The sequence below is a fragment of the Triturus cristatus genome, chromosome 12, assembly GCF_964204655.1.
Source record: "Triturus cristatus chromosome 12, aTriCri1.1, whole genome shotgun sequence".
NCBI lineage: Eukaryota > Metazoa > Chordata > Amphibia > Caudata > Salamandridae > Triturus > Triturus cristatus.
Window position 1 is genome coordinate 752679994 of NC_140595.1, and position 26892 is coordinate 752706885.

At 45.7% G+C, this 26892-nt stretch overlaps 1 protein-coding gene across 1 annotated transcript in view; it reads left to right on the forward strand.

The window, feature by feature from the left end:
- Positions 1–2560: 2560 nt before the first annotated feature.
- LOC146782701 (extracellular calcium-sensing receptor-like) overlaps positions 2561–26892 on the forward strand; it is a 112868-nt gene continuing 88536 nt past the window's right edge. The window contains exons 1-2 of the mRNA XM_085637191.1: positions 2561–2833; positions 21900–22730. Coding sequence (XP_085493317.1) covers positions 2576–2833; positions 21900–22730 — 1089 coding nt within the window. The 5' untranslated portion in view covers positions 2561–2575. The remainder of the gene's footprint in view (positions 2834–21899; positions 22731–26892) is intronic.

The window sequence follows — 26892 nt, forward strand, 5'->3', positions numbered from 1 at the left end:
CTGCTCCCTCAGTCCTATCAACCACACATCAACTTGAGACGGCTGGGGTGCGGATGACTCTTTTTCGCATTTGTTTCCAGTTTTGTGAAGCTGGCCACACCCCGTGGGTACCAGAGTCCGGCATCACAGATAACGAACACCGAGCATCCTCCTGGCTGGACTGCGCTCGCTCGCTAAAATTTAGAGTTTTTTGTTTTTATTTTACTTAATTTAGGCAGCATTATTTTGTTATTTAATGTCATATTTTGTCGCATTTGTAGGATGGTATGATTTAGAAGGAAAGGAGTGTGCGCTTATTGCTCATGTGAATTATGGGTGAAAACTGGGGATGATTACTTTTTCGTTTTCATGCAATGATTATGAAGTTGTTTCTTGAAGTGTTTGCGGTGCACGTAAATAACTTTCAAAGCTGTCTCTTAAATGTTTAAACTTCAGGTCACGGGGTTAGAATTACACCTGGTTTTTTGGCGTGTACGTGCTTTAAAATAACGCACGGTAGTGGTTTGAACAAGACGTAATGCTGGCAGCAGGGAATGGAAGTGCACATGATGATGAGGTTGCCGGTTGCGGCTTTGTAAGTGATTTATGTGTTTATCCATTTGTTCAGAGATTAGGAGGCAAGAAAAGTGACTTATCTGCAAAAGAGTGATTTAGTAGCTGGTTGAAAGCGGGACGCAGTAATAGCTGAGAAAACAGTTTTGGGGTTTCCTTTTAATTTAAGCACATGCGAGATTAAGCTGGAGGGATGGGATTAGTTTTTGCATTTTAGGATTGTTTAAGGATGATTGCATAAAGAAAAGAAGAATTTGTTAAAAGATTAAGGAAATGTTCTGATCTAGCAGTGCTACAGAAGGGCGCGCAGATGCGTGCCCCCTTGGATACTCCTTGCAGTCCAGGGCACATGAAACCATAAAAAAACAGATTAAAACGCTGCCTTGAAATATAGATCCTATTTATGATCTTTCTCGTGTTTGAATTGGGCTTCATGTTTGCACACTGCAATGAAACTGAAAACAGTTTTGTTTTCCGCTTCAAGAGCTTAACAATGTTAAATGCAAATCATTAAAATCATATACATACAATTCTTAATTTGCAGAGAAATACTTCAATTGCATAAAAGAGGATACGTGCTCAAATTACCAGGTTTACCTGAAATGTTATAAAACAGTGTTTCTTATGAGTGTCACTTTCTAAGGCTCACTTAAATAAAACATTAGGCATGCTTGCTGCCGTGTTGACATTCCGTCTCATGGCAGATAATTTGGTGATGCAATGCTTGTAAGAACGTCAAAAAGTGTCCATCACGTGGAGGGAAGTTGCATCATGATCCATTGTGTACCAAGTGTTCTTGATGCTGGTGGGTGTTCTCTCTGCATCCATTATGTACCAAGTGTGTGTGCTGACAGGGTGTACAATGCACATCATGCAAAAACGTGCCCATTCTCTGCAGTGAGGGTAGCTGGCCAAGTGTGATAATGCACAAAACAGTTTTGAAGAGGGATACTTTATTTTAAATTAGGAAAGTTTTGAATCACAAATGTAATTTAAGTAGCACACTAATACAAAGGCTGGAAGAGCAACGTGTAAATGTGTCTTAATAAAAATAAATGTCCATCTTCCATTTCCAGAGATGCCAGTGGACACGTCACATGCAGCTCTCAACCAATCTTGGCTTTCTGCGCAATAGAACATTGCATTGTGGGCCTTGTGTATGTGCTTTTTGGATTGGAATTTTGGGCGCTAAATGTCGCCATGCAAAACTTTATCTAAAAGCCTGAACTGTCTGAAAGTGTTACAACTGATATTAAGTCACTTGGCTAGGCAGGATATTATTATATTCATGTCAGTACAAATATAAACCTCCTGCCCTCATCAATACACAAACTACACTTAGCGGTTGCGCAGCCAACTGTAGTTCAAACACTTGTGTAGTCTCCTTACAACTGGGCGTGGGGGGTCTCTTGGAAAAATGCGCGAGTTGCTGGGCCTTTAGTAGCTCACGATGAATTTGATTGACCAGAAGTAGCTCTCACTACAGAAAAGGTTGGAGACCCCTGGTATAGTAAAAGCAGCAGCAAACCTTATGAGCGCCCTGTGCAGACTCAGCCAGGCGTGCAGATCTTATATTGTGATGCACTGGACCTGGAAACAATAGTTATATGTTAGTCTGACGTGAAAGAGAGTTTATATCAATCTTGATAGCAGATAAGAAGACCGAAAGAAATACAATACACAATGAAACCAGAAAGGTAATACAAACTCAACCGTTATAGATTTATTTTGTCAATTGCTAAACGGCACCCCTGAAAAATAAGTAGAGGCGAGATCTAGATCAGGATAAATAGAAGCAAGATTGAAACAGATAAAACAAACCCTCTCTCAATTAACCTTAAGATGTGATGAAGCAGGAAAAAGTTTTTGTCTTGTATTAAACTTAGATCTTCAGAAAAAAGCAATCCACAACTAGTTTTTCTGACCTGTTTTGTAAACTTCTGAAATACGAACAAAATTATTTCCTTGATCTCTAATTTCTCATTGTAGATTTGGATTCCAGTATTACAGCTGGCTCCAGGCCATGGTGTTCGCCACAGAGGAGATTAACCAGAACCCCTACATTTTACCCAATATCAGCCTAGGGTTCAGGATCCATGACTCCTGCACAATCCTACAGCGATCACTTGAAGGGACTTTGCAAATACTGACTGGGCCAGGAGAGCCTACTCCAAACTATAGATGTGGAAAGAACATTCCCTTGGTCGGTGTTGTTGGTGATGCAGTGTCTTCCTGCTCCATCATGATGGCACGCGTGCTGGGTCTGTACAAGCAGCCTCAGGTATGTGTAGAAAACAACATCTCTATGGTCTTACTAATGGTACAATGGATAGCGTGGGCAGGGCCAGACTGAGAACTGAAAGCAGCCCTGGCAAATGTTTCCAGACCAGCCCTCATCTGGCACGTAGCGAGCGAGCCTAGCAACCGAGCCAGAGCACTACTAGTGGGGTTTGGAGGGGTACTCCCCCCTAGAACATTATGGAAAAAGCTAAACACAATGGTGCATTTTACAGCACATTTTTCATTACATATTTAATTGTATTAACTTTCAAAGCACAGTAAATAGTAGATGATGACCTTAAAGAGCACCAGGTTACCCAGTCATATGTACCCATAGACAGTCTTACAGAGAACACCAAAAATAGACACAAATGTAGTGAATCAGAGAGCATAAAGTATAATTGAAACCAGCCCCCATACGGTGTGTAGTGAGCAAGCGCAGTGAGCTACCACTACTATGGGGAGCTTAGGGGGTTCTCCCAGCAAGTACATTTTGGAGACAGAATGTCCAAAACAATGCATTTTTCAACACATTTTTCATTACATATTTAATTATATTAACTTTTAAAGCATAGTAAATGATGACCTTATGGTGCCCCAGGATACCCAGTCAAAACAGTCATAAATCACAGACATACACAGAGAACAACAAAAATGAAATGTCGAGCACAAAGCATGAATTTAAATATAACCGATTTATTCCTAATATAAAATAGCATAAAGACATTTAAAAACGTACTTAACCTCAAACAATTGTGCGAAGGTTTAGAGGAAAAAATATTCAAGACAATATGCAAACATAAAATGATTTTGATATACTGAGTTTTGTAAAGAGTGCTAAAATAAAGTATCTTATGTAAAGTGCGACAGTGCACAACATTATGATTGTGGGCATTTCGACATTTTAAACAGTTAACATGATCTGCAGCAATTTCCCTAATATGAAATACTGTAAAAAACATACTAACGCACTTTATCTCAAACAAGTGTTATATTGAACCACACTCCACACTACTTTGCATTCATTTTTGTCAAGGGTATGTTTCATGGCTGAGATTTTGGAGTTCCCAAGCAACCACCCATGGGTTTTGATGTAAAGCACTACCTACTACCAAAGGTACACCCAGATTTTATGCAAAAACTGACACCTTCTTGAGGCCATAAAGCATGGAAACGTCACACATAAGCACCCAGAAAGCATGGAAATGTCACACACGCACCTAGGCTAGAAAAGCATGAAAAATTCACACAAAGGCACCCAGGCCAGTGGCACTGGAACACTTCTCAGAGTGTGGGTGCTGCCATCAATGTTACATCACTGAAGTAATGGGATTGTGAAAAATTCCAAGAATCACACAAAGTACAAGGGTAGCAAATGATCCTCACCTATTCCGGGACATATAAAACTTAAAGTACATGCCAAACCATTTAAATACACTGCACTCTGCATACTGCACCCTGCATTATGGACGGTTAAGGAAGGACTTGCCCTAGTGGTGACATATGAATTAAAAAGAAACATTTTTAGGCCTAGCAAAAGATTCATTTTGTCAGGTCAAAATGGCAGTTTTACAACTGCACCACAGACTTCAATGGCAGGTCTTGACACATGTCTAAATAGGCTACTTAAGTGGGTGGCACAATAAGTGTTGTAGGTCCACTAGCAGCATTTAATTTACAGGCCCTGGGTACATATAGAACCACATTTCTAGGGGCTTACACATAAATGAAATCCTTCCAATTGGGTGTAAGCCAATTTTACCATGTTTAAAGTAAAGAGTGCAAACACTTTAGAACTGGTTAGCGGTGGTAAAGTGCAAAGAGCCCTAAGAGCCAACAAAAATGGCTTCAGAAAACAGGAGTGAAGGCAAAAAATGTTTAGCGGTGACCCAGCAAAGAGCGCCAGGTCCACCGTTACTGGTGTGGGTTCCTATTTATTTATTTTTTGTTTAAGGGCATCACTAGGGTGGAAAGGAGGTGCAGCCGAAGACAATGTCACCCCTCTCCCAGCCCTGAGGATCGTATACAACTTTCCTCCAAGACTACATAAAAAGAGCCATTCAGACATTGCGGCACCAAAATAAAAGTGGCCTCCCACTATGGGATCAGGTAGCTAAAAGTGTTCCACATTTGCAAATCCGGACGGTTTTGAACTTGTAGAGATATACTGTAGAGGGGTTTGGCAAGTTATTGCGACACATGCATTTGTGCTTGCAGGGCTGTCTTTAGCACTGGTGGCGCCCTGTGCGACAATGTTTGTTGGCGCCCCCCAATGACCACATCTACCAGGGATTCCCTTACTATCACCATTTAACAGTACTCCTCAAGTCTCTATAACCACTCTCTCTGATTTGGTTTTATAGCGCCACTGCGCCACTCAATACAGTGTAGGGTGTCAGAGCACTTTAAGTCACACACACATGGGCACAGAGACAATCATACATGTGTAAATCAGTGTACAGGAACGTTACATAAGACAGGTGTAGGAGTCACATGTCATCTATACTGGTAGGCAGTATAGTTTAAGAGTCCTTGGTTTGGAAAAGCACAAATTCAGAATTTAAAACCTAACATCATTGTTAGGGGTTCTCTTTAATAATGAGAATTGATTTCTACCCAAATGAACCCTTTTTAGGTCGAGCCTAGCGTAAGACTGCGCACTCTCGCTGGTGAGATTTAATGATTTAGGGTCAGTATCAGGCTTTAAGCCCCGCCCCTCTTTCCCATTGGCTGGCGTCACCGTTTATGCTAAACGGCGGCCAGCCATTGGGAAAGAGCACTTGCTGACGTACAGTTTTCTCTATTTGAGCCGTCCCACTTGGACTGGCTCACTTGACTTACTGCCGTCGCAAAAGCTTTGTTATCTTGATGGGGCCATGTGTTTCAAACACATGGTCCCATAAAGACAAGAGATCCTCTTTCACGGACCGCGCCACGCTTGTTGGGGAGGGGGCTGAGTTGGTTTACTGTCTTTAGCTGTTCAAGAGATTGATTAGGAGGGCGGGCCTGGAGCCAGAGGGCTGCATATAAAAACCAGTCTCTCCAGCTTAAGCGCAGAAGTAGGCGCTGGACGAGGGGCGGGGCTTAGAGCGCCTCGGGGTTGTATTTTATTATTTTTAAGTTCCTTACAGACTTGACTCCTTCCATGGCAGCAGCACTCTAAGCTTCACTCCCCTCCCAAATCTTGTACCCCTGAGAATCCGGCGCAAATTCGAGTCGGCATTTCATCACTTAAAAGACTACATCTTGCTTTATAGTAGATGGTGTAACCAGGTGATGCCTGGGCTTCAGTCCGGCTCACATTGGACGCCGACATCTCGTTTGCGCTTGTGAATAACATGTGTGAACAGCGAGTCTCTCACACTGCAGGGACATGAGGCTCCCACAAGAACGTGCACTCGCTCTAAACCCGGAGCTCGTGACCGTGAACGGAGACTGCAGAGAGAGAGCAAAGCTTAAAAGGACTGTCTACGCACTGCCAGGCGAGCCTTCTTCTCCCGCAGCACTTTAATGCCAACCTCTCACACTCACCCACGTGAGAGGCAACAGAAACAGTTCATGACCCCTTGACAAAGCTCGGCTTTCCAATGAGTGATGCTATAGAGAGTTCCTGCTGCTTTCAAAATCATCAGACGTAATGCGATACCCTTGCTTTCGGGACAATAGTTAATCTAAATTTAGTAAAAGCAGGACACCTGGCTCCTCTCTCTACGTGGCAGACAGGAGGAACTTCTGTAACAAAAAGAACAAATCCACTATCCCGTTGTTTATGCTCCCAACCAAACCACCCACCCACCTCCATAACAAAAATAGACAATAACAAACAAGCATTACAACAGGCAGGAAGTTGCCAGCATGACCAGGAGAAAAAGACTACAAGTCTTTTTTATGTTCATTCTTTTTGGATAGGGTCGTTCAATTGTACATATTGTCTTCTTGGTTATATATTTATAACGTAACAAATGTTTATAACACTTTTTTAATAAAACATTTCAACATGCTGCATAGCAGCCACAATGCTCTACACCATAGCTTAAAGAAATTGGCAAAGGCAATTGCTCTGGCTAAACACTTTTAAGGTCCCAAAGGCGAGACCTATTGGCTATGCCAATGCGTGTTGCAAGTTTAGGATAATGAAAGACAGGACAAAAAGACATATAGCTCTAATATATATCTTGGAGATTGCATGCAGCTCTTTGATGACAGTTAATAGCTCACTATGCTATATTAGTTAACTTATAAACTACAAGTGACTAAAGGATCCCAGGGACACAAGCAGTGACCCACTGATCTATTTACATTATATGCACTTTGTGATCTGTGTGGTACACATTCTTTGCAACAGGTATATTAACCCACCTTACAATGAGTTAATACCAGCCGCGGTCCGCAGTAGGAGTAACTGCAGGGCGGTGACGTGGGGAGGGGGAGGGGCAGGGTGGGGGGTAGTAAACTATGGATTACGGAGGTTTACAGGTAAGTTAACATATAAATTAATAAAACGAATTTCGTTGCGCGCGCTGCAGTTACTCCTACTACCGACCGCGGCTGGTTAATACTTCCCCTAGACAAACCTCTGATCTCTCTCCAGCAGGAACATTAATCACTGGAGTGATCTTGAGGTTTTTTATTGATGGCTGAAAACTGCTGGAAGCAAGGAATGCGGCAGCAGCTGCTTTTACATGGAAAATATACCTGCAAACAGGGCGCCAGGCACCGATCGCACTGCCCTAGAGCCGGCCCTGTGTGCTTGCTACAGTCAATGCTTGTGACAATATCAGTGACATCGGTAGTAAAAAGCAGCCTACCAGATCATACAACAGGCCCACTCTCAGACAAAAACCCGACAAACACACTGAACTGTCAGTCAAGCCCCTCTTGCACTGTCAGATTGCCTTGCAGATCATCCCGACCCTGTTGCCAGTGGATTCCGTTGGCAGTGCCAGAAGTTAACTCTGATTTGTGCTGCATTTCCATTTCATACAGCTGCCAGTGGGGGCCACTTATTTACTTGCACTAAGTCCCAGAGACTGGTAAACACGCACCTACGTCACTGCCGAGTACTTCTTTTTTTGCACATGATTAAGCGCAGTCTTTATTTGGAGGTTTCAACCATCACTTTATCTTTAAATAAGTCAAGAAATGCTCCAATCCTAAAGGAAACAACAAAAGCAATCATCCAAATTTCTGACGCACGTCAGTGTAAAGTTTAAGCTGGGCCACCCCCGTGTCAAAGCTACCCTCTTACAACTGCTTCGAGCGACAATCCTCTACTTGTGTGAAAAACGTTACCTACACTGGCAGTGTATGTAACGTTTTGTTAACTGATGTCCAAAAATCAATTCGTTTTTTACTTACCTTATTTTGCCAGCTGCGTCCTGCATTTGAAGTGCAGTCGGACGCCCAGATAACTATATATCAGCCACAATCGGCGATAATTATCTCTAAGCGCACTTAGCGCTAGGATAATTATCGCCGGCTAACGTGGATTTTTATCGCTGAGATAGCGTGCTATTAGCAATGCTTATCTCAAAAGCGATAAAAATCCTGGCGCTAACTGCCAAACGTGAGATTGTCGCTGGAAACCCAGCGATAATCTCACGAAGTTTGGCGTTAGCTTGATGATAGGGCCTCACATACTTAGCCATGATATCCACCTTCCATAGGATATCATGGCTAAGTCAGTCCTGAAGCATGCGTAAGGAAAGTAGCGAAAACAGGGGTTATCTCTATTTTTCTTGCCGCTATACTTCATAACGTGGGGCTTGATGATAAGAGAAATGTCGCTTAGCGACATTTCTCCAGTCATGTCAGGTCAGGAACGCCTAATTTGCATCTCATTAGAGATGCAAAGCTGGGCGTTAAGAATCCGGGCGCTAATGCAAGGTTTCACGCGATAGCGTGACCTTACTAATTAGGCGATAAAATTATCGCCCTTTTCGCCCGAAAATGGACGCAAAAGCAGCGATAATTTTATATCGCCTCGTTGCTGATATGCCCCCTTGGGGAGGAGGCACAGATCATGGGTCAGACTTGCGTGTTGCACCAATGAATGATCTGCAAGATGGTCTGCAAGTTAGGCTCTTCTATGAGCCTAACAGACTGCTGCTGTCAGACCGCTTTAGGACCACCTGCCAGACCAGTTATAAACTCCTTTGTATGCATGAGACATGACTGGCAAAATCGCAGAAATGCAAGATGTATGAAAACGATTTTTTAAGTTTGTATTTCATTTAGTTGTTCTGTTTTTCTTTCCAATCTTTTCTGTATTCATGTGTCCTCTTGAGACATTACTCCACCACTCCTTTTTGTTACTGATTTGCTCTTGTTGCTTGTTTCTAAATAAGGAGGCTCCTTTATTTTACAAATGTAATAAAAGAAAACACGAAGAGAGATCATGTTTCCTTTTGACTATATACTTATCAACAAAAGATTTTTGTCTATGCACATTTTTAGTATTTTTCTATTTAATGTTATTGTAATAATCGAAAGGTGGCATACGACACAAAGAAACAATAGACACTGTAATTACATTATGGAAAGCTGAAAACATTATACAGTGGGTAGGTGGAGCTCTCAGACAGCAGGTGGTAGGCTTGTCAGGCAAATTCAGCTCCCCCATGTCTGTGAGCGATATGGCGGTGGCATATATTAACACTATGCCTGTTAAGCCTTCACTTGTTGGCAATGCAGTGAGCTTTAGGGACTTATTAGGAGTTTGGTGGTCCATAGGACCGGTGAACCCATTGTGGCGGTCCAACCGCAGCCACATTGCGGGCCCGGCTGAGTATAACAGTGTGGCAGTCAGACCTCCACAGGACCACTCCAACTAGCGTGAATCAAGGATTCCACTGTGGTCTTGCATGGGTCAGAGGCAGAAATATGCTGGCGGTGCCGCTGGGGCACCACCAAGCATATTTCGAGTTACCTCTCCACCCAATGAAAAGGGTGGTGGAGAGGCAGCAAAGGGGGCCCTAACATGGCCCCCTTGAGCCTCTTGGCCTGGGTGTGTATGCGGTGGGGCACATGTAGTGCCCCCCTCGATTTGTACCCCCAGTTCCTGCACGATGTGGCATGTATGCCACACAGTACACAGTACAAGAAGGTGCAGGCAGCGCTCTGAGATGGTCTGCAAGTTATGCTTGTCTACGAGCCTAACAGACTGCTGCTGTCAGACCGCTGTAGGACCACCTGCCAGACCAGGAAGAAACCCCTTTGTATGCATGAGACATGACTAGAAAAATCGCAGAATTGCAAGATGTATGATAACGATTTCTTGAATTTGTATTTCTTTACTTGTCCTGTTTTTCTTTCCAACCTTTTCTGTATTCATGTGTTCTCTTGAGACATTACTCTTCACTACTCCTTTATGTTACTGATTTGCTCTTGTTGCTTGTTTTAAAATAAGGAGGCTCCTTTTTTTTATACAATTGTAATAAAAGAAAACACAAAGATAGATCATGTTTCCTTTTGACTATATACTTATCAACAAAAGATTTTCATCTACGCAATTGTTTTAATTTTTTTTATTGAATTGATTGCAATAATCAAAAGGTGGCATACGACACAAAGAAACAATACACGCTGTAATTACGTTATGGAAAGCTGAAAATATTATACAGTGGGTAGGTGGAGCTCTCAGACAGCAGGTGGTATGCTTGTCAGGCATGTTCAGCTCCCCCATGTCTGTGAGCAATATGGCGGTGGCATATATTAACGCTATGCCTGTTAAGCCTTCACTTGTTGGCAATGCAGTGAGCTTTAGGGCCTTATTAAGAGTTTGGTGGTCCATAGGACCGGTGAACCCGTTGTGGCTGTCCAACCACAGCCACATTGCGGGCCTGGCTGAGTATAACAGTGTGGTGGTCAGACCTCCACAGGGCCACTGAAACTAGCGTGGATCAAGGATTCCACTGTGGTCTTGCATGGGTCAGAGGCAGAAATATGCTGGCGGTGGCGCTGGGGCACCACCAAGCATATTTCGAGTTGCCTCTCCACCCAATGAAAAGGGTGACGGAGAGGCAGCAAAGGGGGCCCTAACATGGCCCCCTTGAGCCTCTTGGCCTGGATGTGTAGGCAGGGGGCACATGTAGTGCCCCTTCGATTTGTGCCCCCAGTTCCTGCACGATGTGTCATGTATGCCACGCAGTGCAAGAAGGGGCAGGCAGCGCTCTGAGATGGTCTGCAAGTTATGGTCGTCTATGAGCCTAACAGACTGCTGCTGTCAGACCACTGTAGGACCACCTGCCAGACCAGGAATAAACCCCTTTGTATGCATGAGACATGACTGGAGAATTCGCAGAAATGCAAGATGTAGGAAAACGATTTATTAAATTTGTATTTCATTTAGTTGTTCTGTTTTTCTTTCCAACCTTTTCTGTATTCATGTGTTCTCTTGAGACATTACTCTTCACTACTCCTTTTTGTTACTGATTTGCTCCTGTTACTTGTTTCTAAATAAGGAGGCTCCTTTTTTATACAATTGTAATAAAAGAAAACACGAAGTGAGATCATGTTTCCTTTTGACTATATACTTATCAACAAAAAGATTTTTGTCTATGCACATTTTTTGTATTTTTGTATTTAATTTTTTTGTAATAATCGAAAGGTGGCATACGACACAAAGAAACAATAGACACTGTAATTACATTATGAAAAGCTGAAAACATTATACAGTGGGTAGGTGGAGATCTCAGACAGCAGGTGGTAGGCTTGTCAGGCAAGTTCAGCTCCCCCATGTCTGTGAGCGATATGGCAGTGGCATATATTAACGCTATGCCTGTTAAGCCTTCACTTGTTAGCACCCTTGAGCCTCTTGGCCTGGGTGTGTATGCAGGGGGCACATGTAGTGCCCCCCTCGATTTGCACTCCCAGTTCCTGCACAATGTGGCATGTATGCCACGCAGTGCAAGACGGTGCAGGCAGCGCTCTGAGATGGTCTGCAAGTTAGGCTCTTCTATGAGCCTAACAGACTGCTGCTGTCAGTCCGCTGTAGGACTGCCTGCCAGACCAGGAATAAACTCCTGATCTTGCGGGCAGTCGCACTATGGGTTTGGAAGCCCTACAGTGAGTTGCATCGTCTGCTGTAGGACAGCCAAACTCAAAATAAGGCACAAACGGGACTATTATGATGGCGGGCGGATTGACACTGCCCAGCCGGCGGTGGCGATCCGCCCACCATCACAACCACATTTACCCCCCGCCCTATTACCATTCCGGGGGGGTACCGCGGCGGACGGAAAGTCACGATTGCCAGCCAGGCAGAAAAAGGCCACAATATGGTGGCGGTGCCTTGCAGACTGCGCCATCCATATTATGATGGTTGCGGTGGGTATGCTTTCCATGGCGGAGACTGTGTCATGGAAAGGCATGCGGGAAATGACTATTGGGCCCCGGGGGGGTGGGGGGCTGCACTTGGGGGGTACCCATTGTCATGCACAAGGTGGCAGGCACCGCGTGGTGCCTGTCACGTTTTGCATGGCAATGCACAACATGCCTCTTTGGCACTGCGGCGGGTGCTGCTTACAGCACAGCCCACCGCAATGTCAAAGATGCGGTGCGGGACTGACGCACCCCTGATGGCCGGTCCCAGTACCGCTAGGGTGGCGGGCAGACTAAAGTCCACCCACCATCCTAATGGGGCCCTAAGTGTTGGTCATACTCTGATCCCTCTGGGATATGCACAGTGCTATGGTCCCCAGGGGGATGCAGCCAGGAGGAAGGCCGTGAGGGGGCCACATACGTCTCTGGATCTGGAGGACAGAGGCAACACCTTGGTGTATATGTTGAGCTGCTCAATATATTGGTGAGAACAGCAAAATCGTGTATGTGGGTGATCTCCCACACCTCCAGCAATTTGTGATCCATCTGTTTGCCAACAGTAATGAGTTGGCTGTGTATCTGCTGTGAGTCACCGGAATATCCCATACCGCCCCCAGCACTACTACCCCTGGGTCCTTAGGCACCTCGTAACTGATCATTGTAAAGAGTGGGGAGAGCACCTCGCTCCAGCATGTCTGAAATACACCACGTGAGCATGCTATGTGTAGGAACAACACATCTGGGAGGATGCATTTGGGCGTTTCTCACAGGCCCACTCTGTGTAGTGTTGACAGAGTATATTATGGCCGCTGCAAGAACATATAATGTATAATGCTGAATGCAGAGTCTGCTGCTGGAGGACACTGGGCCTGTTTGTGCTCAGCAGAATGACCACATCTTATTTGACACTTCTAGTCCTATTTTCCCTTCCCATTGGGTGTGTGTTGTGTGTTTTTGGGCTGGGGTGTCCTCCAAGGAGGAGCAGTAGACTATGAGTTGCTTTGTAGTCGTGGCAAGACTCCTTTGCCTGGCATGTCTTAGGTTCTTCTGGAAAGTCCAAGCTGTATGTTCCAAGGGATCCTTGTATTCTGTAGTACAGACAAATATTGAGGGGAGTGTGTGGAGCAGTGCCCAGGAACTGTTCTGTGACTTAAATCTTATGTCAATGTAGAGGTCTCCCAATTAAGTGAGCCCTCTGTGGGATAGTTGGGTGATTGCTCTTGGTTCATGAGCAGGGGCACAAATAGACCCGAACTTCGGGGGGGGGGGGGGCTACGACTCCCAGCCTGGGCCAGCTTGAGCACTGGTGGCAGCTATCACAACAGTCTATTTTGGTACACTCCTACCCCATAACCTCCTTCTCCATTTATTCCCTCACTACCACTGTCCAACACTCTACCTCATCTCTCCATAGCCTCTCTCTCATGTACATTCCATTTTTTTTTATAGCTATGCTCAAATTTCACTCACACTCAGTTCTGTGATCTGCATGGTACACACTCTTTTCAGTAGGCACATTAACCCTCTGCAATACTTTACAAAGAGCCGAAACTGCCACTAGATAAAATTCCGAACTCTCACCAGTAGGAGCATTAATCACCAGAGTTATCTTGACATTTTGATTGTTTCCTGAAAACAGCCTGATGCACAAGGAAGTTCATGTGCTTTAAAACCAAAAATAATTTTTTATACACAGTGCCCCCCACCAACGTCAACGCTAGGTGCGGCTGCACCGGTGGCACCACCCTCAAGATAGCCTTTGTCCCAGAAATGGGGCAGAACAAGCCTTTCCAGAAATGGGGTCAGAGCTAACCTCTTAGCCATTATTTGAGGAGAAAGATCTATACAAGTGATGGGGTGTGATACTTCTCACAAATTGCAGCTAGGAAAACAATTTAACAGATTACTTGTTGATGATTTAAGGGAGAGTAGACTTTTCCCCTGAGAAGTTTTTTTAACTTTTGGGAACAAATTTCTAAAATGCAGGAGACCATTACAGGGCATTCATGAAATATTCCGGTTCACTGACAAAATATTGAACCTAAAAATATTATCATAAAAAAATATCATGACATTAATATCGATGTCAACATTTTTGTCATCCTATAGTTATCATGTAAATAACAAAAATATAGGAAAAAAATATTGTTGCCACTAATATCATTGTCTAAAATATTGTGTTTTAAAATATTGATAAATATGAATAGTAAACATTAAATATATTAAAAAATAACAATAATGTAATAAGGATTATGGGCCTCATTACAGTGTCATATGCACTGTCTAGCTGTCTGAACCGCCCGAGCATAGGTCAGCAATTCTGCACGCTGAATTAGGATGCAACCGTCCCATTTCTCTATGGGAGCTTGCGTGACGGCTGGAAACCGCCTGCAGCAAGTGTTTGTAAATCCCTGCACCATGTGGCAGGCACCACATAGTGCAGGGATTTTCAGGGGGCACCAAAGGTGCCCCCCAGGGCCACAACCAGAGGGCCAGGGGGAAGTGGGACCTGCTAGGGCCTACGGAAGTTGCCTTTCTCCAGCCTTTCCTTGTAAGAAAAGTCAACATGGAAAGGCTGTCGAAAACAAACATCATAATCCTGACAATGGAACTGCCCTCCTTAAGGGATTATGAGCGAAGGGCTCCTTGAGCCTGTCAGAACCAAGTCAGTTTACCCGGCTGATTTACACTCCAGCTGCCGACATTATAAGTCGGCGGTCGGAATTTAAACCTTCCATGTCAGTCGGAAAGCTTCCGACCGGTGGTTGGAGGCTTTCCAACCGACATCAAAATAAAGCCCTAAATGTACTCAATTCATTTGAAAAGAAGTAGAACCTTAAGGGATTATGAGCGTTTCCGACTTGCCGAAGGGCTCCATGAGCCTGTCAGAACCAAGTCAGTTTCCCCGGCTGATTTGCACTCCAAATGCCAACATTATAAGTCGGCGGTCGGAATGTAAAACTTCCATGCCAGTCGGAAAGCTTCTGACCGGTGGTTGGAGGCTTTCCAACCGACATCAAAATAAAGCCCTAAATGTACTCAATTAATTTTAAAAGTAGAACCTTTATACTTATTTTTAAAAATAAAACACACATTTATTATAGATATATTTATATATCACCAGAACAACTTGTCCCTTCTGGAACACTTGGCCCATCAGAAGGTGGTGCGCTATGCCGGCGGAGCAAGCTGGTCAGTAAATTCCATATCAAATAATCAACATAATGAGCTCACACTCAGGTAGTTAACACGTAGTGCAAAAGTGAATTTATTCAACCCTGATAGGAGTTTCAACTGTCACCAGTCTTGATCACACAAGGGTTACACCGACAAGACTACGTGCATATACTATTAGGCCGTAAACAAAGGACTACTCCCAAGGATTCAAAGGAATAAAGTCCTTTTTGGCTGCTACCTTAAATGATGCAAATATATTTACACAGCAAATGCATGAATGGCCTGCATACTTAGTAACAACATACCCAATCAGATTATTATACTTTTGGGACGTCAGGCTTCTAACTCTGTGTCCAATTTGCCCTTTATGTGGGCATCCTCTACTATAGAAGTGCAATGTTCAGCCTTTGTAAGATGGTTTTCATGCTTATCTACTTTGCCGGTTATAGAGTTCATGCGGACCATCAGGCCACCCATCTTGGAGTCACCAACTAGACCAGAAATTCCTTGCATAAGTTATACAAATGCAACTGATCATTTGCACAGGTTTTGGCTCCAATAAGTAAAACTGCTCTTTGGAACTCACTGAAGGGGCAGAACTTGGCGCAGTGCAGGCTGCTGGTTCCTGCGTTGGACACCGGGCTGCTCCCTCCCTCCCGCCGCCGCAGCTTCTTTCATCGCGGCCGCAGTGAGGAGGATAGGGACCACAACCCCCAGGCTCCCTTGCGGCCGGAAAGCCGCCAACGACGTCTGCGCGCACTGAGGCGCATTTAAACTCCGCACTTCCCCCGCGTCGCGGGACCGCGCGCGGGCTAAGCCCGGGCAAAGGGCGGGCCGTCTGTGGCCGTCAGGGGCCAAAGGAGGCCGGGCTGGGCCATATCCCTTACTTTTAACTTTTCAATTTGACCAAGGTGATGTCCTCACCAGGTCCGCTTGAAACTCCATCAAGGGAGGGGTGTAGCAATACAGGGCCACTGGATAACTATTTTAAATCTGCTAAATGGGACGCAGACAAAGAAAATTCCCTGGAGAGACGAAGGGCGGTGCGGCGACGCTCCATTGAATCTATGAGGAGCAGACCCTTGACGGAGATTATCCCGCATCCTCTGTCTCAGGAGGAAGGTACGCCCCCCAACAGTTTAAATCCTCCGACCTTCGAGGACTTCCCCCTTCTACTTCAGGAAATTCCAAGTTCCCCCGGGATGATCCCTGGTAAGATCACAACCACAACTCCTCCCAAGATATGTATCACCCCCGTCAACTTGGTTACTCAAACGCCCCCTGGGAATGCAAAGAAGAAAAGCAAGCAAAAACAAAGTGTTGTGCGGGAACTACATAGGCCCCCACCAAGTAAACGTAGTAGGAAGTCAATGGGGGGAGGGGAAAAGCTAAACAATTGCATCTAGACTTTGGCAAAAACAATACAAACTTATTTCAATCTGGGAGGATCACTGAGACTGTGCCTACTGCTTCTCCCTCCAAGTCCCCCGATTGCAATATAGCTGTTGTTAATAACGGCCCCGTGGACATCACACCTAGCATAAATCCCCCCATCTTATCCATAGGGAGTATAAAATCTCTACTTTGTTCCCTCTTGCAGCCTATTAGCGATAGCCTGAAAAAAGTGGAGATTAGGCTCACTCTATTAGAGACATCTCTTACTACCTTGAACACCCTAGTTAGTAAGCAATCCAAAAACATGGGACCTCATCTCCCTGTGGGTGATACTCCAAAAACAGGAATCCCACAGGGTGCTAATAAGGTTCCCTTTCAGAGCGTCTCCACTGTCCCCCCCTTGCAGCCACTAATGGCTATTCCAGTCCAGGCACCGCTTAGTAACTTAAACCATAGGCCTCCTCAACCAATAGACTACGCTCCTCAAAGTTTTCAGGTAGGGACCAACGGAGGCCAACAAGAATCCGGTAGCGCCCCTTTAAATTCCCCGAGCCGGCAAACTCCAAGACCACGGAGACCAGATCTGCCGCCAGAGGCTAATAGTCTAACGGTGGTCCTAGCAGGTGCCCCCCAGCTAAGATCAGGGGGAAATGAGGACTACCAATCCCTAAAGAAAAAGGTCATTAAATGGCTAAATCTGAACCGACACCTACCACCCCGTTTTAACAATGAGATCTTCATGGTTAGAAGGGTCCCTTGGCTAGGGAAGACCAGAAAAACAATAATAGGGGACTGCATTTTGGTAAGCTTTAAGGATCCGGGCACTGTCTTGCACATCTGTGAGGGAATAAATAGATCACTGGATTCTACTATCCAGACCCTTCCAGTATCCTTCTTTTTCCCACCCAATCGCATGCACCACGTTCCATTACAGGATGAGTGGATAAGGGTGGTGCACAGACGTAGACACAAGGATTATGTACAACGCCCAAATACCCAAACGCAGGACGCACCCTATTTTTATTTCAACCGCTTTAATTGTTTGACTGACCTGTATGGGGTTGATTGACTTTCAGCTTATGCGCCAATGACCCAAGATTGTGGCTTCTGTAGTCTCTCCAAGCCACCTGCCCCGACTATTGGCAAAATGCATGAGTCACCAAACAACTCAGTGCTCATGGATGATCTATCTGCCCGCAATGTTATTAATGCCCTTGGAATTTTGAATGAGCCAACACTTGTGGAGAACGGCCCTATTGGACTCTCCGAATCTTCGTTCCCTAGTGTTGGTAATGCGCTAGAATTCCCGATTGCATGCGAGTCTGGAACCATCTCCTCTAACCCGCCAGGTACGGCATCTAAAACTTCTAATCATCTGAGGCTGATTTGCTGGAACGTTGCCGGGTTGGCTAATAAACTGGCTGACCCGGACTGGGCAAATTATATTGAGTCGGGAGACATATGTATGTTCCAGGAAACTTGGGCCAGAAAGGATTATGGTCACCAAGGCTACATGTCATTCTTCATTCCAGCAAGGTGGGAAGGCAAAGGCCGTCCGTCAGGAGGGCTTACGACTTGGGTCGCATCTCATCTGGGCTGTGTGGCCATGCGCTTACCGGTTAACTCTGAAGATATCCTTGCGATTTCCCTTTTATGGCCCAACCAAGTTAAACTTGTGTTTATTAACATTTACTCTAGGCCAATGGGGATTGCTAAGGAATCACCGACCATAGATGAACTCTCTAACTTTATATCTGATTTACCGAGTGATTCATTCTATGTAGTGGGAGGGGACTTTAACTCTCATTTTGAGCCACTCTCTGGCCTTCTGGACGGGTTATCTTCGGACGAAGAGGCCAGATGGGCAGTGCCTTTAGTGGAAGCTCCGCCTCCGAAGGCTTGGACCCCACTAGCACTACAAATCACATCCCTTACCCTAAAATTTGGAATCAGAGCTTGCAATGGCCGAATGAAATCTGATATACCAAGCAAAACCACCTATAACAGACCGGGAAGAGAGTCCCGTCTAGATTATGTCTTGGTCCAAATAGTGAAGTGGCCGAAAATCCAGGATTTCAGGGTAACGGAAAGGACCGATAGCGATCATAACGCGCTTGAGCTTGACCTTGATCATCCTGGCCCCCAATCTCCCGCGAATAACGAGCAAGGGAATAACCCTGTGCTTCTCCTTGATAATAATAGGAGAAGGATTAGGTGGGAGCACTTGGCAACAAGCAAGAATAAACTCCCCACGCTTTACGATGGGTTAATTCCAATCTTAGAAACTGTGGGTTGTATGCACACTGAGGCTAACAATAAAGATTCCCAGGGCAAATTGTTTAAGGCCCATGAGGACCTGATAAAAGCTGCGGTACCTCATTTTACTTGTAGCCCACAAACAATAAAAGGGAGACGTCAAGGCAAAACACAATGGTATAACCTAGCTTGCAGAAGGGCAAAAACAGAACTCCTTAGAACAATTAAGGAGGGTATAGGGGGGGACAGCATTAAAAAAAGTAGGCAAGCTTACAAGAAACGTATTGCCCATGCTAAGGTAGAATGGGAGGAAAACCAGTGGGAAAAACTCACCAAGGCCCTAGCGACCCAAAACTCTCGTTTGTTCTGGAGGATTGTGAACGGGGGGGTCGGGGAATTTAAAATCGGCACTAGAGCCCAATATCGCCCCAGGGGTGTGGCAGGCTCACTTCCAGACCCTATACAGCTCTGAGCCGGGAGAATCTCTACCTCCTGTTGAGGTGGGCTGGCCGGACTATGCAGGGGACCCAATAACGTTGGGAGAGGTTACTGCTGCCATCTCAGGACTGGCTCCTGGAAAGGCGCCAGGACTGGATGGATTGCCAGGCGATATGTTTAAACAGGAGCCCAGAGTTTGGGCACCTTACCTTACCGCCCTTTTTAATGGAGTTCTTGGAGGCATGGAAATCCCTAGTACTTGGCTGGGGGCAGAGGTGGTCCCCATCTTTAAAAAGGGCTCGCCTCTCCTCCCAGCCAACTACAGACCAATCAGCCTGATAGACGTGGCACAGAAGCTGTTTGGTAGGGTGTTGCTGAACAGGCTCCAGGATTGGATGGAGGAGGTGGGTGCCCTTAGTCCCTACCAGGCGGGATTCAGGAGGGGAGTATCCACAGTGGACCAGGTTTTTAGATTGAACTTGATCTATTGGAGGGCAGCAAAATTCGAGGGCGGTAGTCTATACACAATTTTTGTGGACCTACGGGCCGCCTTCGATTTGGTGCCCAGGGGGAAACTTTGGAGCGTCCTGGCGGGGATGGGTCTTCCCCCGGACATTCTATTGATCTTACAGAGGCTGCATCACAATAATTATGCCCGAGTGAGGTGCGGGCGCTCGGGGGAATTGACCGATAGATTCCCCGTTGGCCGGGGGGTAAGACAGGGTTGTGTGTTAGCACCGACCCTGTTTTGCCTCTTCGTCAACGGGGTAATCGCCCATCTGAATGCCACTAAATATACTGACGCCCCGAAATTGAATGGCAGCAGGGTGCCCGCAATTATGTTTGCGGATGACACCCTGCTGCTATCTAAAACCCCAATGGGTATACAGAGGGTTCTCGACTCCTTTGTGGCCTTCTGCACTGACAGGGGGCTGGAAATTAATGCGGCAAAAACCAAATTCATGGTTTTGAACCCGAGACAAAAATTGCGACCAAATCCACAATTGGGAGCTGTACGGCTCGAGAGAGTGGCCACCTTTGAATATCTTGGTGTGACCCTCAACGAAACGATGACTTGGGGATCCCACCAGAGTAGGGCTAACCTTAAACTCACGCAATCTACTGGGGGTATCACCCGGATGATGACTGGTTCGTCTTACCGTCCATTGGGGGCACTAATCCAGATATACAAGGCCCAGGCTAGGGGAGCGATAATGTATGGGGCGGAAATATGGGGCAATACGCCTTGCGGGAGTCTCTCAATAACGGAAAATAAGTTCATAAGACAGATAACCGCCCTCCCCCCCAGCACCCCGCTCCTCCCCCTGAGGCTTGATTTGGGCCTACGACCGTTAGCAGATGAAATAAGTCTGAGACCCATAGCATTCTGGCGTAGGCTGTGGAGCAGCAATGATCTTGCAGAATATCGAGCGGAATTGGTCGAACTCTTGAACCACCCAAAAGTGCTCAATATCCCTTGGGTCAAAAACATTCAAGCCACTTGTATGGAAATAGGGCTCCCTGATTTATGGTTTGATCCAGCGAAAGCCGCATTAAAAATTTCCAAAAAGTCCCTGGCTAATGCATATCATGAACACAAAATAGCCAGGACCCAAGCCACTCAGGCACACGGGTCCCTATCCTTCGTGTTTTTACAAAGCAAGGATTCCTACAGGTTCGAGAAAGTATTAGATCCCATTTCCCCTGTACTGGCGCGGAAGCTGTTTCTCCAATGGAGATACAGCACATTGCCTTTTCGGTCCTTCACATGCACATGGTCAAAGGCTCCTACTACAAAGCAGTGCCCGGCTTGCGATGCTAAGGAGGAAACTGATTTGCATGTGGCTTTCTTCTGCCCAGCCTACAAGGCAGCACGAAAATACTGGCTTCTTCCGCTGATAAGGAATATGGGCTGCAGGGAATACGCACCAATGTATAGGATTTTGAAATGTGATGTCTCTGGTCCAACTGTCTACGCGCTAACAAAATTTCTTACTAATGTCTGGCATACACGCAACCGTATCCTAAAGGCGTTGGGTCCCTCTTAGTGACTGATATGATTACTGTTTATTGTTGCTACTTTGATAACTGTTGTTTAATAACTTTTTATCCTAATGATGATTATTTTTGTATTTTATGCTTATGTAAATATTTTATCTGTGCTTTTATGGTCAGTGACCGAAATAAAGCTATCAAAGTAAAACTGTGGTTAAAGAGGACATGAAGATAAATGGGCTGAGTTTAAGGGAACACCACAGGGAAAAATGTGACGGAGTAGCAAAGTGAACAACATGTTTTTAGAACACCCTCCTACATATGATGAAGGACCTATGAATGATGTGCCCATAATGCCCAGAATAGGGTAGTATGTCTCTAATGCATTTAAGCAAGGCAAAAACGCACACATAATTACATAATGCGGATTGCATGAGTAGCTCAGAAAATATCAAATGCCGCTGTTTTGTTTTGTTTTCCAACAGATAAGCTATAGTTCATCAAGTCCACTCCTGAGTGATCGTAACCAGTTTCCCTCCTTCTTCCGGACCATTCCTAGTGATGACTTCCAGTCTCGAGGGCTAGCCCAGCTGCTTATACACTTTGGCTGGACATGGGTGGGTCTCTTGGCTGATGATGATGACTACGGTCAACAGGGTGCCCACATACTACAGCAAGAGCTGGTCAATGCTGGGGCATGTGTTGCCTTCTCTGAGAGCATCATCCTGAGCCGAGCCGACAGGAACGCTTTCCACATTATCCATGTGATCAAAAGCTCAACTGCCCATGTCATAGTCATCTTCTCCAGTGAAGCAGGGTTAACGCCTTTAGTGAAAGAGATGGTGAATCACAATGTGACTGGAAAGATCTGGATTGCCAGCGAAGCTTGGGCCACATCGCCTTTGTTATCGATGGAGAGTTACTCTGATATCCTGACTGGCACCATCGGGTTTGCCATCCACAGTGGGGAGATGCCAGGCTTTAAAGAGCATCTCACCAGCATCCACCCATCCAGGTCTCCCAATGATGACTTCATACTAAAGTTCTGGGAAGAGGCCTTTGACTGTAAATGGTGGAATCAGAAAAACAACTCAGGCATCTGGGACAACACATCCAAACTGTGCATGGGAAATGAGAAGGTCAGCAGCCTTCAAACCAGCTACATGGATGCAACCAATTTAAGAGTGACATACAATGTCTACAGGGCAGTTTATGCTCTTGCTCTGGCCTTACATAACTTGAATGCCTGCAAGATTGGGAATGGTCCATTTGGGCAGGGGATCTGTGCAAATATTGCAGATTTTGCACCGTGGCAGGTAATGATGTACATTTGCTTTAAATTTATGTAGTAAATTGGTTTGTTGTCACATAGAGTTCTCTTGACCTAATATTACTTAGCTTTTCACACCTCATTCTGGTTTTTTTCTCCATATCTACACTTTGTGGGTGTGTCTTCCTTATTTCCTTTATCGATAAACTGTCTCTGACAGCAGCCTCTGCTTAGGAGGTGCCACTTCTGTGTCAGCTTCTTAGTTCAGAATATTGCAGGTTGCTTACATTTTTTATTGGTGCATGAGAAATCTGATTTTGTATTGTCATTTTCCAAAAGCTAATCCAAGAACAACCTAGCTGGCATAATTTCACTTAATTTTATAAAAATACTCAAGAGTGACCCATTTCTCCCTAGCAGTGACTGCCACGTAATTGAGTGAGTGCATAAAATATCTATTGATCGAAAATGTCATTGTAGTACTTGCTGGACAATTTGTCTTTAAGTTCATGAGCAATTTTTGAGCAGTGTTTCCTCTTTTGACAAATGTATCCCAAGAGAACCATGAGCTCACAGTTTTTTTTGTCAAAATATTTGTATTGGTTTTAAAGTGAAAACATTACATGACAAACAATGGTGGGAGATACCAGAATAAGTCACAGATCAAGAGTTACAGAAAGCTAGAATACAGTATTCAGTTTTGTGTACTAGGACTCAATCTGCAAGAATTGCTCATTACATGACTCCTACCGGCCCCGACCGGGTAGATCAGGTATCACTCTGTAAGCGAGTCACATTGGTAGCCATGGTATGCTATAGAAATCTCCTCTCCCACCCACCTCCCCCGCCCTCCCTCAGACTTTAACAGTAAACAAGAAAAGAAAGAAAAAAGAAGAAATAAACTATGGTATCACGGATGGAAACGAAAAAGTAAAAAAAAATGTTTTCAGGCTTGGTCGCGATTGAGGCCTAGTTGACAAGGACCGGACAACCCAAGCCTCCAAAGACCCCTCCCCCAAACTAGGGGCCTCCCAGAGGAAAACTAGAAATGGAAGAAGTGAAGAGCCCTCAATCTAGGCCCACAGGCAAACAGGGGAAACCCTCCGACAGGTACTGCACCAGGGGGGCCCAAACATAGTCAAACCCCTTTCTCGAGTCCTCCACTATGTTCACCACTCTCTCCATCGTCCGTGCTCGCCATAACCTGGCATGCCATTGTGTGAGGGAGGGGCCCTACACCTTCTTCCAAGCTGCTACTAACGCCATCTTGGCCGCTCCTAGGCACAGCCACATCACTGAGCGATCCCCTTGTGTTTGACGTTTCAGGCTGGGATCTCGAACACCCAAGAGGGTCTGCTCCAAGGTTGCAGGAATTGGATAGCCCAGGATCAGTTTGATTTGGGATAGGATTTCCTTCCAGAAAGGCTTGATACGTAGACAGTCCCACCAGATGTGCCTAAAGTCCCCCAAGAGCCTGCAACCTCTTCAACATCGATCTGAAGCAGTAGGGAAGGTTGTATGCAATTTCTGTGGGTGCATGGACCAGTCGTACATAATTTTATAGTGAACTTCCCTTAAAAACATAGACCGGTTGTATTTGGGGATGTCTCTATATAGGAGTTCCATTGTTTACCCTTCTGGGGAGTGGCCAAGACCGAGTTCCAGAACCTTTGGTGTTTAGGCGTTGAGTGAGACCCCAGAGACCGTATGAGTGAGTATAGGAAGGAGATGGTCCCCTTCGTGGAGGCCCCTGCCTGTGCGAACTTCTCAATGGGGAGTAGTTCCCTGGTTGCAGCCAACCAAACTTGAGATTATTGATGCCAGTGCTTGAGTTGTATGTATAGGTATTTGTCGGAGGGCTGGAGTGTAAATGATTTAGTGCAGTCCTCAAATATCCGTAGGTTCCCCTGTTTATACAGGTCAGAGATCATAAGGCAACCTCCCTCCCGCCAGCTGTCAAATGGTCCTCCCTGGAGGGCCGATGGTAATTCAGGGTTGAAGTGAACGGGGGTATAAGGGGACAGGAAGGTGGTAAGGGGCGTGGCTCTGACAAGATCATCCCAAACCTTCAGAGTGGTGGCCATGGGGTGCTTATATAGGCATTTTGTGGTCGATGATGTTTCTGCTTCCACAAGAGGTCCCAAATTGTCCTGCCCACTATTTGTCAGTCCATGTGAAGCCAGAGTTTTTTGGATTCACAGAGTACCCAGTCAGAGATCACTCTGTGTTGAGCCGCTCTGTAATATCCCAGGAAATCCGGCAAAGCCAGTCCCCCCTCCTCCAGCACCCTAATCAACATCCGGTAAGATAACCAAGCCCTCTAACCCTGCCAGATTAACTTCAAGACCATTTTTTTTAGATCGAGAGAGAGAGCTCTGTCCACCGGGATTGGGAGACCCTGAAAAAGGTAAAGCAGCCTATGGAGAACATTAATTTTTATGACATTGACTCGCCCTATCCAAGAGATGTAGGCTGTTCTCCATCTAACCAGGTCTGCTTTAAGCTGGCGTAGTAATGGAGGATAGTTGGCTCCATAGAGGTGCGCCAGCCTGGGGGTGAGTCTGATGCCTAGGTATGTAATGTCTTTGTGTGTGGTTTGGAAAGGGGACATTAAGTCTCCTTAGGTAGAGTTAGATTAAGGAGGTAGGACTTTTAAAGATTCACCTTAAACCCAGAGGCTTGTTCATACAGGGAGAGTTCTGATTGGATAGCCAGAAGAGAGGGCGACAGACTTGTGATTGGTAGCAGCACATCGTCAGCAAAGAGAGAGATCTTGTGCTCATCGGTGCCTATGCTAGGGTTGGCCCAGTTGCGTTCCGCCAGGCCTCGATGCTGAGAGCAAAGAGCAGGGGAGTTAGGGGGCATCCCTGCCTCGTTCCCCGTGAAAGATCAAATGGTTCGGAAGCCCCCCCCATTTACCAAAACGCAAGATCTCGAGCGGCGTAATTGGCACGCACCATACCTTTTAAGGTCTCACTGAAGCCAAATCGCCTCAATGTTCAAGTCAGAAAGCTCCAATCGGCCCAGTCAAAGGCCATCTCCACGTCCAGCTAGAGAAGGGCCACGGGAATTCCTTTCCTCTGAACCCTCTCAATAATGTGTACCACTCTCTGGAGGTTATCATGGGTTTGCCTCCCCTTGAAGAAGCCAGCTTGATCCGGCTGAATGAGCAGCGACATGACGTGCTCCAGGCGAGTGGCTAACTTTTTAGAGTACAATTTTGCTTCTAGGTTTAAGAGTGTGATAGGCCCATAAAAGGCACAGTTTGTGGGGTCATTTCCCGGTTTGGGGATAACCGAGATCAGCGCTTCCCCCATTGAGGGGGTCACCTGTTGTGAGGCAGCCATGTCGTTATATAGAATCACCAGACGGGGGACCAGTTCAGGTGCAAAGGTATGATAGAAGTGGGTACTCAGCCCGTCCGGGCCAGGTGTCTTTTGGAGTTTGAGCGTGTCTTTCACATTTTGAACCTCCTCAGCAGAAATATGTCTGCCCAGGTCCTTGTTCATGGAAGCCGGTGCCAGTGGCAAAGTAAGGGCCTCCAGATATTGCTCCTGACTACAGGGACTAGCGAGTCCGCTGTATATAGGGAGCGGTAAATCTCCCCGAAGGCTCCGGCTTTCCCTTCTTCGCTTTTCTGGGGGATTCCGTTCATGTCCACGATTTGCATGATATAATCATTCTCCTGCTTCACCCCTAAGTTGGCCACCCTTGTTGCCTCCCTCATAACTCCAAGCCTGGAGGTGCAAGAGTGTTTTTTCCGCCCCATTGGTGTAGATTGCCTGCAGTTTCCCCTTAAGCTGTGCAACTTTCCTTTGGGAGGGCATTGAGGGGTTAGTCTTTTGGTTGTGTTCGGCAGTCCGGAGTTCTCTTTCTAGCAACAGTCATTCTCCTGTACGTTGTTTTTGAAGAGTGGCATCTAATTCAATGCACTTCCCCCTAATGACTGCCTTAAAGGCATCTCAATTGTTAGCCAAAGAGGTTTGGGCGGGGTCGTTAAGCTCAAGGAACTCCTTGATTGTCGCCCTTAATTCATCCCTGAGAAGACGGTCCCTGCTAAGGAAGTTGGGGAAATACCACAGTGCGGGGCGGGCCACTCTAGGATTAATTACAGAGGGGCAAGATCCAAGAGACAAATTGGATGGAATTGACATCCTGTGAGAGTGTAAGAGAGGGATTGGCTAATGAAAGCATGATTGATCCTGGAG